The sequence below is a fragment of the Vidua macroura genome, chromosome 6 (genome assembly GCF_024509145.1).
Source record: "Vidua macroura isolate BioBank_ID:100142 chromosome 6, ASM2450914v1, whole genome shotgun sequence".
Lineage (NCBI taxonomy): Eukaryota > Metazoa > Chordata > Aves > Passeriformes > Viduidae > Vidua > Vidua macroura.
Genome location: NC_071576.1, coordinates 46,904,538 through 46,921,599, shown reverse-complemented (window position 1 = coordinate 46,921,599; position 17,062 = coordinate 46,904,538). Strand labels below are relative to the sequence as shown.

Genomic DNA, 17,062 nt, shown 5'->3' with positions numbered 1-17,062 from the left:
GGAGGCAGAAAAGGCAAGCAGATCATTTAGTTAAAAGCATAGGTACAGGCAATGAGATTCAGAAGTTCTGGTCAAAGTTCTCAAATCTATCCCTTTAATTCAACAAACTGAGCATCTGGTGTTGTTCCTTTTTGTTATAATAGTGGAACAATAATTCCAGATAAGGATTCCATTGATAAAGTATTGCTTTATTATTCTATTAAACTTGGAGACACAACTACAGAAAAGTAGTCACTACACTACAACTATTAAAGTGGCAAAAATATAAAGGAAAGAAAAGAAGGGAAAATGAGATTTAGTGTGATTGCACTAGAGCATTATAACATGGTCACCCACAATGTACCTCACACCCAGCACCTTAATACTACAACCACCTGGGGTTTAGGCATCCTTAAAAAGATAAATGTATTAAATGGCAAGATGCTCCAAAATTTAACAGCTGTGAAAGATTACATGCAGAGAATCACTGTGCCACCTACTAGAATGAGCAGCTGTATAAGGAAGTTAAATTCAGAATTTGAGCATTTTGCAGTAAATAAGTATGTAATTCTATCACTTATGCCACTATTTCATGTTTGGGTTTTTTCTTCCTTAATAGCCCTGAACCTGTGTAGTAACTGTCAACCTTTTTTTTTTTTTTTTTTTTTTTTTTTTTTTCTTTTTTTAAATCAAATACAACTCAGACTTATTTCTGCAAGGATTTTTTCCCCATATTTCTACAAATACTGGTTGTTAAACTTCGCCTTAGATGGCTGCGAGAAAATACAATTAGACTGTGGAAAGCAAAATCAGCTTTAAAACTGACATAATAGTACTGAATAAATAAATAAATATACCTGCATTTTTCAAATTATACATTTATATAAATGAGGGAAGGTTAACTTCAAAGGCCTTCTGTCCCCTGATCACTCTTCTTGTCATTATGTGTGATTTTGTGCTAGCTGAGGACTCATTTTCATGAACAAGTAGCTTTTCATTGGATGCAAGCTTTATGTGTAAAATATGCTAAAATAGGTAAATATCAAATGTGTTTCTCATTCCTAATAACAATCAAAATTAATGATTCTAAGTTGAACCTTTAATGTGAAAATAAGCTCTGGAATAAATTCATTATCCTGTGAACAAAGAGTTTAACTGTATAAATCAGCATCTTAAAAAAAAAATCAGCTTAAGAAACAATCTATTACAAAAATTCAGATACACAAAAATTAAAGCTGCCAAAATACTTCAATTGCAGAGATTTCCAATCTCATGAAGGGAAGAAGAGAAACATTTAAACAGCAGGTAATTTAACGTCAGAATGCAAAAAATATTCAGAACAGTGGCCAAAATATAACAATCAAGCAGCAAATATGCCCTAGATTAGCTAATACTACTCTAGTGGTCTATGAACACATTCTGGAATTTGGACACTAAGGAGATGGAACAAACAATTTTGGAAATAACTCATTCTTAAAATTTTAAACCTTCCGTAAGTATCAGAGTGAATTACACTGGGCTGCTTCGGTGGTTTTTCTACACAGAATGTACATAAATGATAGCAACACAATTCTAAGGACAACTTCTCATCAAATCCATGTGAACAGAAACATTCCAATTTCAAATGGTAGCTGTCAACATGTAGCAGAGCAGAAGAGGTGACTGTAAATTGTGTCCAATGCAAAGAAGGGAATTCCAGCAACTAAATGCAGAGAACTTAGAGAAAGTGAATGGAAATTGTTTAGAATGCAAATCTGAGCAGCACATGTGAAAATATGCATACTAATGTCACTTGAAACAAATGGCTCCAGGTAATTTTCTCCATGTCATTTTTTTTCCATGCTCTAAAACTACAACTATTTCTGATGACATTTATTCTTCCTTACTGCAATTAAAAAACACATCTTTTCCTGCTCAAGTACAAGATTTCTGAGTTCTTCAGAACAAATTGTTTCATCTGTTGCCACAGACTCCCTACTGTTTAAACCTATCTACTAATGCACTTGAAGATTTTATGTTCCTAATCCACTCCTATTTAAACATCTCTTTCTCATAGTACTATAAAACAGATTCTAATAAAATACTATTCATCCTGGAAGACACTCCTGTATATAGCAAAGGATGCCATCAGTCCTTTATTATGCAGCTTGATAATCACCATTTCACAAAAGACTAATGGCAAACAGTTTCTTTGCAAATTAACAGTGGTTTACTTTAGGTAAACTCATGATTCAGTATCAGATTTTTGCTTTAAAAACCCACAGATTTTCAACTATTCTTAATACATCTGCTAAATAAATGCTGCCAGTCAGCTAGAGAGTTCCAGGCACATCTTACTCTTAATATTCCCTTTATGGATAGTCTCAAGGAATACTCTAGGGGTAAGAAGCAAGATGAAAACTCTTCATTTTTGGAAAGCGGTTTTCAGATCACATTGAAATGTATTGGTGGAGTTCCCTGTAAGCTTGACAAATTGCCATCAATGGTACAGGGCTTTTTTTTTTTTTAATTTGGGAAAAGACTAAATTTACATTATATTTAGCAAGCACCTTAGTTTCTCCTGACTTAAACTTAACTTGGTTTTCTTAAGACTATGCTGCTTTTGGTGGATAGTTTTCATCACCACATTCATCAGATTTCTTTAATGATGACATTTGTGAGGAAGAATAAAAAAAACAGCTAAAATACTCCTGAATATAAAACAGAAAAAGTGTCCCACAGATACTGCCATACTGGCTATGCCTTTAAATGGAAGCCCTGTGTTTGTTGCCCTTATCAACTCATAGTTCTAGAAATCCTAAAAATGGCATCTTCAATCAAGGCTTACAGAAACACTGACACTTAAGATTTAAACAGCTGCAACATGATACCTACTTTACACGTAGAGATGCTTATAGTACTGGTTTTCAGGGTCAACTGTAAGAGAAATTACACAAGACAATTTCCCATTCATCTCTAACTATTCTACCCATTCTCCTGTCTCCTAATTCATGTTCCCAAGGATGCCTGCATCAACAAAAAAAGAATTGTCCAGGAGTCCTTCAATATGCAAACTCAATTACAGAAACAAAGCCAGGATAAACCAAACAAGAATGCCTGGACTCGCTAAGACTTTGTGTAAAATTCTGAGGAAAGTAAGACTTCTAATTTTTAAGTGAGCAGCAATCAAGGCGATATGAAACCCTCACATCATATTTATAACTCAAAATTTCAGTGGTGACTGCAGAGACACCATGCTCCCCTAATGCTTTCCTCATGTATTCAGTGGGTAATGAGGGTTTGCAAGGCAGTTTGCAATGACCAGACTGGTTTCCCAGGTTTGGTACATAAAGGGCTCCCTAAAGTTGCGGGACCCATTGATTTCTCTCCATATGCTTACAATCCACAAATGCTAAAACCTAAGAACAATTCAATAGATTTTTATTATCAATAGGCACCTTCACTTCTACTGTCAATACTAAAATACATTCCACTTCTATATTGAGTTTGCTCAAACTGTCCAGTGTCTTTTCATTATAAAATGCAGAATCCAATGAAATGTAACTACACATTTATCCATTAAAATGCATTCAAAGAGGTGCATGAATATGGAAAGCAACAGCTTCATTGACTTTTACATTTCTGGATTTATGGCTCCAAGTGAACAGTGTATGAAGCAGTGTACAGATCTCTAACCCACAACTCCTTCTCAGCTGGAAACACCTTATTTTCTTAACTTACTGGGGCTCAAAGCCCAGGACTCAGGGACATTTGCTTTCAACTCACAGGGAAAAAAAAATTATTTAATACTAATGTCTCTAAAATTGGTAAATACAAAGAAACCCTAAAAATAAGACAATCTCCTTTATGTTTTAACCATTGTAGAAAATAATTTTATATTCAAAATTGCAGGCATCATCTGGCATCTACACCCCCATCTTGTATGAGGGGCTGGCAGTAGGACTATCCCCAGTGTCACCCAAACTGGGTCACTGCACTTAAAATCTCCTCTTTAACCCTCTTGCCGGCTCAATATCCTCACTCACAAGCAGTGAAGAGGATGTACCTGCTCTAAGCCAGGCAGTGCAGTTACCTTGAACTTTACAGGGAATACCACTCTAGAGGCATTTTCTTTTTCCTCCCAAACCTTAAGGACAGGTAAATAACAAAAGACAGAAGCTACTTGCAAAAGGTTCACAAAGATGTAGTATATGGAGAGATTTTTACTTTTTTCAAATACAGTTTCTTTCTAAAATAGTGTAACAAAACCAACACTTGGTTTAAACACAAAAATACATACATAAAACTGTAAGAAATGGTTAACTATATGGGTATACATGGTAACTAAGGTATATATTTAAGATACATAGATATATTGCTGGCATATTCTAAATTTCAATGAATTTCCAAATAACTAATTTGTAATAATTTTCATTATAATGTATTTTTAGTAGACCTAGTATCAAAGTCTGCCTCGATTTCCATTTCAGCCATGAACAACCCTGCATTCCAGCAACATTCTGAAATGCAACTGTCCTATTTTTAGAGCCCAAAATCTTATTTTAGGTAAGATTTATTGCTCAACATTTTTAGATCCATTCTCCTAATGTGGGCATTAATTAATTTAGGGTGGAAAAAACCCACTCTGTTTGCTGGTACTACTGATATACTGAAATAGCTCATAGAATCATAAAGAAAAAATTTATTGGACATTGTACCACTACTGAATGTTATCACCAGAAGCCTTATTCAATCATCTGCTGTATAACACCAAGTATAAGCAAGCTGTTTGCACAAATCAAAAGCTGTTAATGTTGCGGAACACACTTGCACTTCTATTACTTCAAAGACTGTATAGCTATATGCTCCATTACTGTTTCCTGTAAGTATTACTTCAAGGCTTCAAAGCTATTCCAAAATCTTATATATTTCCATACTGGCTCTTCACTTGGTTATTGAGTCCTTCTGTTGGTAATTTGATCACTCTGAATACTTTGCTGCTGTGATTGCTACTTTTCACTGGAATTGCAATAAACATGCACATATATTCTTGCCCTCTGAAAGAACTGTGTACAAAAAAAAAAAATCTTGAGAAATGTAGTATTATTTTTAGAGAAATTTTTTCACTGCCATATGCAAAGAATAATGTTTTGTAACTTTACCTTATTTTCTTTTTTCACTGTACTGCTTAAAAGCATTGTGTCAAAATTAAAGGAAGCACTTAGGTTGTTTGATTCTGTCTATATCAAACTCCGAGCTCATATCAGGATGGAACTTTTACAATAAAAACTAGCACCAGGCTTTAGTTTGCACCGTGGAGAAGTCTCAGAGTGCATAAAATGGATGCTTTATTTGGATGAAACAACTGGAGCGGCACTCAAACTGCTAATGAGTTCCAGCTCACAGCACCAGACCAGAGTCACCACCAAGGAAAAAGCCCCAAAGACTCACTGGGTCCCCAGCACCACTTTTGTGGCAGTCAGCTCGACAGCAAAGACATAGCTAGGTAATAAAGATATAACTTCACACAAAAAAAAAGAAAAGCAAAGAGCTTTGCTTTATCAGGGATTACTTTATGTTTCAGAGCTTGCTAAATAAAGCTTTGGAAAGGGTGTTTTTTAGCAAATGAAAGAGTATATATTTGTCTTCCTATAAATTCAACCAACTGAAATTACATTTGAGTTACCAAGAAAGTTAATTTCAACTTTTAGATTGATGCTGATAATATTCAGATCAGTTTCAAAAGGCCTATCGAAATTTATATAGAAACTTGATTTTAATTGTGACTGCTTCCCCAACAATCATGGCAATTCAATTCACTGAATAGATTTATGTTAAAATCATAAATCTTCAGATAATGAGGTCTGAAAAATGAGTTTTAGATCAGAAAAACTCCAAGGTACTTGCTTTTTAAAGAAAAGCTTATCAGCTAAAAAACCCCAAGGATATACTACACATTAAACAATGCATCGCCTTGAACAAAACACAAATTATGTCACTACTGCCAGTTTTCTAATAAAGACAATAGGCAATCAATCTAAAACATCAGGATCTGTATTTTTTTTTTTTTTTCCTTTGGGAAAAGGTCCAAAACTCTCTCTGTTTAGAAATAAGAGGGAAAATATATCCAGATGTCTGGATCCAATACCTTAGGCCATGCATCCATGTCAGTTGTGGGTAGGTCCCAGTGTAGCTGGTAAGTTTCACCCAGGCTGCTGTCTTCTGGCTCCAAAAGAGGATGCTATGCCTTCAGAATCCATAAATTCCCACAAGAATCTATCCTGCACACAGTCCAACAGGTGAGCACAGTGCATTGGCCCAGCTCTAGATATAAAGTCACTCAGCATTTTCAGGAGGTCCTTTTCACGCTCATTCCCAACTTAATTGCAATGGAACTGAACACGAGGAGTATCTTGTGAGGGACAGCCAACACCAGGCAAAATTAATGATTACCCTTTCAGCACATGAGAGAGGATGGGGCAACGTGAGCAAAAGGATTCATAGTGGAATGATCTGGATACACACATGGTGTCATCTGTTTTATGTTCTTTGTTAATCATCATGTATCTGAAGAGATTCAATCTGAGTTAGGACTGCCTTTAGGTCCACCATTAGTGATCTCACAAACCCAAAGAAGGTACCAAAGCAACGAGTTTCTTTCACTTTACACTGGGCACAAACATGCAATTCTAAGGGCATAAGTAAATTTAGCTTACATTTAAGGTTTCTGGCTCTTAGTTTTAAAACACTGAAGTATTTTTCCTAATTTTATCATGCTATCTTCTAATGGTTGGAGTACAACAACAAGACAGTAAAGAACGACATCCTTATTATTTTGTCAATATTTAACTGCCTAAATATTGCCTGTAGCAAATTTACTATTAAAAAACACCATGGCAGATGGAGAAGAGCATATTTCACAGTAACATGCCCACCATTTAAAATGTACATCACAACTGACTAGTTTTTTAAAGCAGATTCACTGAGATATACACACTCGCCTGCAGCCAATGCCATTGTACAACCGAACCTGGGAACCAATCATTTGCCTAACAAACAAAAGCCACCTTTACCTCATTTCAAAAGAAATAAAAATGTGTTTTACATAAAAACAATTATGACATCTTTTTTTATTTATCATCACAAGGTAAATTTGGATAAGCTGAAATATGACCCATAATTTTACTTTGTAAGATGTTCTATCTACCTTACATGAATTAACTAGTTTTACACTTTCAGCTAACATCTCAATCTCACCTTCCATTCCTAAAGGGAGGGAGGGACAGATATACCATGGAAGAGACACATACCAGAATATTCCAGAGGGAATTTAATAGAATAAAACTTTTCAAACACTCCTGAAATATTTAGACATCTGTAATACAGAAATAACTTCTGATTCCAGGCCCAATTGTTACTTCCACCTATCATTGCCATGATTTTACCATCTGACCCAGCAGTACAATTTAAGAAGAAACAGCTTAGCAGTTTCTTCAGTAAAGAGAAGAGGTGGACAAAAGGTCAAGCTGTTCAGTCCTACAAAGCTAATGAGTACATTGGTTTATTTGAAACATTAGTATCTCCCCAAAATCCCATGAACTATGTACAAAATAATTTAAACTAGGATACAGAATCCTGGCATACAGGCAAGTAATAGAAATCCTGAGAGAATTACAGCACGAAGAGAAATGTTGTAAAACCTTTGCAGCTTCAAGAGTATAAGAGTTCCTGGCACAAGCTTTTTGCTAACTTCCATAGGACAAAATAATGAGTCACAGTTGGCCCAAATCTTAAACTGCTGCTTATAAAGACACTGCCATGATAATTCAGAGAAAAAGTTCACCTCTAACTGTTTCTAGGTACCATATTTTATGTGGTATTTACAGAATGGCAGGCAGCCAATGAAATTCTCAGTAGAACTCTACATCCTCACATAGCTTGCAAGTCATCTTATTTTCTATCTCTGAACAGCACAATGCATTGTAAAATTAGTTTCTCCCTTGCTTCAGCTGGCAATTTACTATATCAATCTTCTTAAATGTTTAAAATTAACATAAAAGTCCTTATTCAGATTACTTTAAATAAAAGATAAGCAGATAGAGCATAACTTAAAATAATAGAGTTATTCACATATCTATTTTCAATGGCTACATTTGGAACAAAAGCAGCTTGAAGGCAGAATATATTCAAAAGTTACACAGAGCCAGGTGGAACATTAGAGATTCTATCTTCCCTCTTTCAACACTATTAAAAAAAAAAAAAAGGACAAAAATTACATTATCACATGAAACTTAGCAGAGAGGAGCTCAGTAAAGAATTTTGTGACACCATTGGCACATGACAGCCTTTGATTTATATTTTTTTTAATTCACAGCTAGCAATGAAGTTTATCTGTTCCCTTTTGGCCCAGGTCATAATGGACATAGATTCTAGATGACATGGAATAAAAAGCACTGTTACACTGCTGTGCAACCTTCTATGAGAAGGCAAAACAAAACTGCAACTGAAATGTAATGTCTCAATGAGTAAGAGAGATTCTGTACAACAAAGGCAGAAAAAGTACATTGGAAGTCAGAAGCTCGTGAGATTGAGAGGCCTGATGACCTACTGCAGGTCTCAAAAAGGACTAACCCATTTCTTCAACTTCAAAGTATACTGAAAAATTATTTACCCAAGACATACACTTGTGAGGTGAAGAAGAAATACTGTCAGGTCACAGTATCAACAGAGGACATGCTGGAACAAGGTAATCACTAGGAAAGCAAGGAAGCAGCACCAGATGGTTATGTTCACACAGGATTTTAACATAGTAGAAAGTTAGAATGACTGCATCTCTGCATCTTAACAATTCAGACACCTGATTCTTGACAGCCAGAGGGCAGAAAACATTGCCAGAAGCACTACAGGTGATTTGAAGAATCACAAACAGAACACCTTTATTTCCAGCTTAGGATTTCATAAAAATTATGTCACAATGAAATATACACAGGAATGCAGCTTCCCTGCAGCTAACCAAACAGTACCTGGTTGATTAAAGCACCAGAAAGTGCTGTAATCTCTGTGATTGACTGATTGTATTAATAAATAATAGTTGTGACTGAGCTTTAAGAAACAAATTGATGCTGCAAATATAAATTGTAGGTCCTATTATAACAACACCCAAGGACAAACTACATTGTGCTGCTGTAAGAGAGGAATTGTTTTCATTTAATTTAATCTTGAGATATATCTATGTAGATATATATGTATATGCAAGCATATACATATATACCTATTACTTCTTATTGTGCGTATGAAGGAAACAGGATATTACATGGAAAGCCTGTGTATCTTTACAAGTATACCTTCTACCTCCTACCCTTATATTCTGCAATAAAAGAACACTGCCAAATAATATGTTATGCAAATAGGAGTTCTATTGTAAGTTATTTTATTAATTTCTGGACTGAAGAAAATATGTTGTGAATGAAATCTACCTATGTTCATCATCTCTTTCCATCACGTAATTCCTATCCTAAAGAAAAACATGAACACAAGAGCAGCATAGATTTCTGCATTCTGCATGGAATTCTTTACACTTTACTAATAACCAATTAACATTCATAATACACTGACCTCAAACAACTTGAGAATACACAGTTTGCCACTGAATCTTGCAATTTTCCATCTCTTCTTAAAGAGGATCAGATTCCAATAAATATGTTTCAACAAGAAATGATGCACCTTACTGTGTGCCACACAGACATGCTGGAGACTTGTACATGAAATAGATTTCATATGCAAAAACTTGAGCAGAAATCTACAATAAAGTTGACACACACCAGACTGCACTTAACTGAGTAGACTTCAAATTAATTTTAATACCAGTACTTTAACTCAGCTTCACTACCACTACAACATATGGGCAGTGCCTTAAAGGTGAAATGCATCAATCCTTCAGCACTTTTTGCAGGTCAAAGGATTTCCTTACAAATGGCCTGATACCAAATAAGTGACAGAAAGCTTATTTTACACTAAAACCCCCTTTTTTCCTCCTCTTTGCGTCAGAAGTTTGGCCTATTTTGAAGCTATTTTACTTTGAGTCTATTCTACTTCTGCATTACTACATGACATACACAACTGTGGATGCTTAGAGCTATATTTCTGGAAAAATAAACACAACCACTGACCAACAGGTAACACAGCAAAAGGAAAATTGATGTATTTTATGTATAAATTCAAAGCCTCTTAAAGACTTTGTCCAGAACCTTGCTTCTGGTAAATACCTGGAAAACTACAATCTCATTATCTATCCGTGAATAATATGTTAACAGAACCATACTGTACACCAGTGTCCTACATACAGGTAAATAGCCCCTTTCAGTAAAACTTAAAAAAACTTTAAAAAAAAGAGCAAAATTTATAAAGCTTAAAGTTTTATACATGACTCTTGGCTAGGGTATTTTTGCCATTAATTAAAAAGCAACATGAATTAATACTATAACATAGTTCAGAAGAACCTATGAAAAGTAGATGCCATCCTAGTGCACAGTGTTTTTCAAGTGGAAACTTAATTTCAAAAGCTGCAGTTCAGAAAAAGGCAAGAACCTTTTATTCTGCTAGATAGTGCTACACCCCACTTGCAAAAGGAGCTGTAAATATTACAGTGAAGCTACATAATTTTGATGAGCTCGTATAATTAGGTCTGTGAATCAACAATGCTTTGACTATTTAGTATTCTTCCTGCCTAATCATCACCACTAACTTTTCAGAAGTCATTCTGGAATACTTGCTAAATACCTTTCTCTGTAAACAATGGCTTTATTTTCCCCTTTTCTGTTATTCAGTCAGATTCAGAGATCAGCACTGGAAGATTGCTGTTGGAAACCAGTATCAAATTTCAAAGTAACAGGTAACAACTTCAGAAGCTGACAGGAAGAATCATTAGGACAACTGCAGGAACCCCCAAAATTATGCCAAGCGTAAGAGAATACTGCAGAACATTTTTAACATAAAGATGGCAACCTATAAGCATGAATAGAGGAAAGAGGGAAAACTACACAAACCATTTTCGCATATGAGTTCTGACAGGATAACTGTGCCATCTATCTGCATTTCTGTACAGGAAAGAGAAGTTGCAGGTCTTTCCCTAACTGGTGAGCTACTATTTCATGTGCAGATTTATCACTTTTGACATTTCTGTGTTACTAACTCATCCATATTTCTAAACAAGAATACTTGTGAATTTCTAATTTTTGTGAGAATATATCATACAGAAGTACTAACTATCCAGAGAAGTCATACCTGCTGCCAAGGATTGGCTCCCCAGAGGTTCCCAAAGCAGAATAGTCCATGCCATAGAAATTCAGTCCTAAAAGTATTTTATTCCTCCATTTTGAATCAGGATCCAGTACTTCAACACAAGCTCGTACCCAGGGAAGGGGGGAATTTGGGCCAGGTCTGTCAAGTTAGCAAAAATCAAACAGGCTGTCAGAAAAAGTACATGTTCACACTCAGACTTCTCTTTTTGGCCAGTGTAATTGTAAAAAGAAAATTTTGGCACACAATAATCAGTGAAGATGAACCTATAATTCTATCAATGTTAAATGCACATTCTTCTGTAGCTTGAAGTGCTGATACACAAAACATGATTGCCCCACTCTTGACTTTTTGATTCAACTCTAAGGTGAAGGGACACCGAATTCCTTCCTAGGGGTAAGAAAAGGTTTCCCTCTAGCACATTGCTACTGGGTCTTGCACAATGCATATGCTATAATTCAAAACTCTGTATGACTTCAGGTTTTTTTCCTCAATGTTTTTACAGCAATCTGGCAAAACATACTGGGACAAAATCAACCATTTACTTGCAGAAGGAACTATAAAAATTAGTGCCTGGTAAGCAAGACAAGTTTCAATGATTGTGTAACACTTATTTACGGGAAAAAACCTACAAAGTACCTAAGAAAAACCTACAGGAAGAAAAAGAGTATAGCCTTAATACACGGAGAAATTGAATTGTCATGTACGTAACATCAGGATATTATGCTCATTCCATTCCTACCTCGCTGGAGAGGAGAGTAGGCTGTCCCTCAAATATTAACATGACAAAAGGCACTCACTAGCATGGTAACAGGAAGAGTATATCCCAGTCTTACAAATACCAACATCTGCTACTCCCTACTAATTATCTGCCTCAAAGCCTTCATGATACCTGTGCCATTAAAACTCAACATACTAATACAGCAGAACAGAGTTGCTGGGAAATGAAGTATCAATTGTTTAAAGCTAATTTGTTTGACAATGTTATTATTAGTGTACCTATCCTGCAGAACTGTGCTAAATAACTCAAAAAGAGTTATTTAGCCTGGAAAAGAGTAAGTTATCCTTTTAAAAGAATGCCTTTTTAGCTGGAGTACATAGTCTTTCATAATATCCAAACCCCAGATACACATTGCTGTTAAAAATACACTGAGTTAGCTTATAGAAAAATAATCTATTTCAATTACTAATCCAGAACTTTAGTATCATACAAGTACAAAGCACTATCCACTTTACTAGAAAAAAGATGAACTTGTACTGTAGATTTAACAGACCTCAGTAGGAATCAGCTCCTTCAATGATCTTTCTGATGTCAGATTTAATCAGGAATCTTACCGATGTGGTGCCGAATAGTCGTACGTCATGAGACTGAAGCTGTCTATTGCTGAGGCCAATTGATCAAATTCTTTCTTTGCGAACATTCCTGGCTGGTTGGTCCTTTCAAAACAAAGCAAAACAGAAACAGGAGGAGATAAATTACAGCAATGACCAGGCTTATTCTCTCCTTTGGGTTTCATACCATTTGATCACATAAGAAAAATATGTATTACAGTGCCATTTTTGTAATAAATAGCTAAGGAGGAAAAGGAAAAAAAAACAAAAAAAAAAACCAAAAAAAAACCAAAAAAAACCCAAACAAACAAAAAAAAAACAACCAAAAAAAAAAAAAAAAAAACCAACAAAAAAAAAAAAAAAAACAAAAAAACAAACCCACAATGCTATGGAGGTAGCCAGTGGGAAGAATCATATTTCCACAGCATACTTACCAAATAAGCATTTCCAGCATGGTTACAATAGTGATTATAAGGGCTACAGACGAATCAAATTGCCTTAGGTAGCAATCAATTGAACTCTAAAAGCTTTTACGAAACCTTTAATTGCTTGGGCTGTTGAACTGGTTTTGACACTTACAAAGCTAAATTCTCTGAGACATACTTAAATAAATGGATGGGTGCAGCTGTTAATAGAAAAATATAAACCAAAGGTATTTTTTTTTTATTGACCTCAAAAAGAACAATTTCAGTTTATACCATACTTAAGAAAGAAAACTTATTTTCTTTAGACAAGAACAGGTCAATTTCTTTCTTTAGGCAGGGGAGAAGAAAGAAGAAATCCATTCTGTGACCTTTTCTAGACAAAAGTCTAGTTATGCCTTCAGCATATCTTGGTATGAAATATGGAAAACCATTCTTCCCTCCTTTTCTTGCTTACTCTTGATTTACAAAATATAGACCTGGATTAATATGTACCTTATCTTCATGGGCAAAGGGGTGTGCATTTTGTCTGTTTTGGACTCAGAGAACTTGAGTGACTTCCTCCAGTCATTCAAGATGGAAATTAATTCACACAAGTTGCCTGAAAGCATTGAATTTGTTTCAAAGAGAATTTGCAATTTCAAAATAGCAGCACAAATAGCACAGCAGGCAACATAAGGCAACCTTAATCACATTGCAAAGATGGGACTGGACTAAAATAGAGAAGCTAATGCCAGAAGAACCCTGCCCTCAACCAGAGGGCTCTGAAGCATGCTAACATGAGACAAACAGGTAGAGAAGTAGGATATCGTCGCAAATAATCTGGGACGGCAGTGTACATAGGGGGACATTGCAAAATAAGAGAAAAGGGTAAAAAATGTAATTTAACAGCTAAAAACTCTGTGGTGCATCTCTGCCATTTAAGAGGCAGACTTATAGGATTGTACAAGATTCCTCTAGAGAGCAGAGGAGAGAGACTGGAGAATCCAGACTTTCCCAATAATATCAGGAACTGCTACCTGAGCTAGAAAGTGGAAGCCAAGCCTTGTCTAGGCAAGGTATGCTTTTAAAACCACTCACGTTCCATCTTAAATGTAAAAATGAAAAAGATGTTCAGTGACAGATGCAAGTAATAAACAGAAAAATCACATATTTTGACCTTTATCCCTTTTGGATCAGTGTGCAAATTCTACATCCAACAATATGTGCTGCATGGAACACCAGAGCATAACAGTGCTCATTTATCAGTTCACAAGGACACTTTGTGTTCCACTGCATAAGAAAAGAGGTGAACAAAATGCAGGTTACAAAGTCACATAAATCACATAACATGCTTGGCAGATTTTCAGAACCAGTGATAGACTAGTCATAGGAAGGAGAAATCCCATTCTTTTCCTTCAAAGGTTGTAAAAACTTTTTTAAAAATCTTCACTTCTAGAACCTACTGGTGGACCTCAGGCCTTTTTTACAGTCATCTGCTTGTGATGTACTGCAGTTGCAAACTACAGTTGTTCTACAAGAATTAAAATAATAAATACATCTTTGAAGCAATGTTATAGCAACTCAGATGTCTGTAGGCAAAGCAATTTCCCAATGCAAACTCCAGCAAAACACATTTTCAGTAAATTGATTGTGATTACTCCTGAAGGGAAAAAACATAAAAAGTAATTATAATGCGTATTAGATATTAGGGCAAGTTGGATTGCTTTATCAATTTAGCCAGGTAGTACTTTAATGAAATTTGCATGTGTAACTTAAGAAGAAACCCACAGGTTAAAATGGATATTGCCATAATTTTGTCCAAAGCAATTTTGCAACTCAACTACTCCTGTTACAAAGAAATGCCATCTAAGTGGCAAGGTTACAGATTCCAACTTGGAACAAACCTAGCAGCAATGAATATACTTTGCCCGTTAATGTATAATGTTAAAACAGCAGCACTCTTCAAAAAAACAAGCACCAGTCACCAGTTCAATGAATAGCCAACTCTGCTCTAGTCAAGCACTTTGGGAAACTCCACTGGAACAAAACCAGGACTATTTGATTCGTGTCTTTAGTATTGCTCTGAGTCAAGAAAATGGGCACTCAGAATAAAACCCAAATATTTTTTCGACAGCTATTATACTTCAAATTGGAGGTTTTTCAATCATTCTGATATTTATGTAAACTTAACTCAAGGGCAGGTATGTTCTAGTGACTACTTTGTTGAGAAATCCAGCATGGAAAGTCAGGAGACTTGGCACAGAATACGCAAAGTCCATGAAAGTAGTACTTTCCAAGTCTAAGTCAAAAGCTTGTCATTCTTCTAAACTTTTAATACCATTTCCAAAATAGTCAGTAAAGTGACAGAAGCTTCATCATCCTTTATTAGCTCTGTACAATATACACAGAATCATAAAATATGCCAAGTTGAAAGGAACCCACAAGGATCAAGTCCAACTCCTGGCCCTGCACAGGACAGCTCTGACAATCTCCCCATATACCCGAGAGCATTGTCCAAACGTGTCTTGAACTCTGTCAGGCTTGGTGCAGGCTTGGTGACCTGCACCTGCCGCTCTGGGGAGTCTGTTCCCAACCACCCTCGTGGGTGGGTGAGTGAAAAAGCTGAGTGAAAAAGCTTCTCCTAAGGTTCCAACCTAAATCTCCATAAAAACAAAAAAAAGAGCTTGTATTTACAGTTACCCTAGTTTGCTAAAACATTCAAGCCAAAATCCCTCTGTCTTGGAGAGAATTTGGCATAACTTACCCAGTTTGCTGAACATTTCCACTCTGCTGAACTGGGACAGACTCCACTTTCGCTTGGGATTATTTTTTAAACATGGCTTGTTTAATTTTAAAACTTTATAAAGAAGATTAAGAGACACTGCAGAATGAGAGGCGAGAGTAACAACTGAGTTTGCTCTGCAAATCTGCTTTTAAAACTTCCACTGGTCTAGAGTAGGCAAGGGCTCCTCTCAGCCTGTTTGCAAAACCAGACCCAAATTCTTCACCCAAGATCCTGAAACCCTCCCACATCTGGGAGAAAGATAATGATACAGGAGGGGAGGAGAAGGAATGAAGACAGGATGGAGAAAGGATGCCCCAGGTGGCACAGCTGGTATCCCCAGCCCCTCAATCCCCAGCCCTGGAGCTCCAGCCCCCCAGATCATCCCATGCTAGGACTCGCTCCCGGGGGCAGCACTGTTCCATGGTGCAGGGGGACTGGGGAGGCCACACGAGTGATGGGCCTGGTGACATTGCCCTGACCCTATTGGAGCACAGGGCACTGGGATGAAACCAGATTCAGCTATGGATATCCTCAGAGGGCTGAAATTCCCCAGCACTCTTGCTAGTATCAACTGCTATTCAGCATCCATGGAGGTTTTCAGTAATCTGGATTGAACAAAATACATGAATGTGAATTATAATCAACTGAAAAACTGAACTATATAAGTTGAATCTACAAGCAAGCCTGCTACTCAGTGCATACCCCAATGAAACAAACACTGGGAAGAAAGGAAAGACAAAAGGACAAGACTGATTTTTCTGGGATTGCTGAAAACCATTGCCTTACACTATTAACAAGAGTCATATTTTTTTAAAAAATCTGAGATACTTGACAGTTTTTTACCATTAAAGAGGCCTTAAACTTACTCAGGCAATGCCTCATAGTCACAGGTTTGGTTTGCACTATTATTGAGAAAGCACTGGGGTTTTTAGCTCCTTTCAAAGCAGTTTCAATGTGGCACTGCAATATTATGTCTCAACCTATGCAACCAGGCATTATATTGTATTTTTACATCTTCTTTACCCAATATGCTCCCAGTGTTTTGATCAAGGAGCTTCTGTGGCAATGATAAATGCTCTGGTGAAAAGCAGATGCAAAGCTAAGAAGTGCTCAGACTTGAGTCATCACTCAACCTACTCTTCTGATTGACAATTCAGGATCCAAAAATTCATCTTACACTTCATGGTCTACTTTCAGTACAAGGTATGTTGTTTATTTACCTCACAAGCATATTTCAGGCAGGGGAAATATCTAAGCAAGACTACACCAATGCAAAGTATGAAGT

At 36.2% G+C, this 17,062-nt stretch overlaps 1 protein-coding gene across 6 annotated transcripts in view; it reads right to left on the bottom strand.

The window, feature by feature from the left end:
• The window catches only part of CHID1 (chitinase domain containing 1), a 98,408-nt gene that overhangs the window by 47,617 nt on the left and 33,729 nt on the right, over positions 1-17,062 (bottom strand). For 5 of the 6 annotated variants that reach the window (XM_053980283.1, XM_053980284.1, XM_053980282.1 and 2 more), the window contains 2 exons: positions 12,592-12,693; positions 11,242-11,397 (listed from right to left, as the gene is read on the bottom strand). In XM_053980283.1, the coding sequence (XP_053836258.1) occupies positions 11,242-11,397; positions 12,592-12,693 (258 nt within the window). The remainder of the gene's footprint in view (positions 1-11,241; positions 11,398-12,591; positions 12,694-17,062) is intronic. The other variant, XM_053980286.1, reaches the window with a different exon arrangement.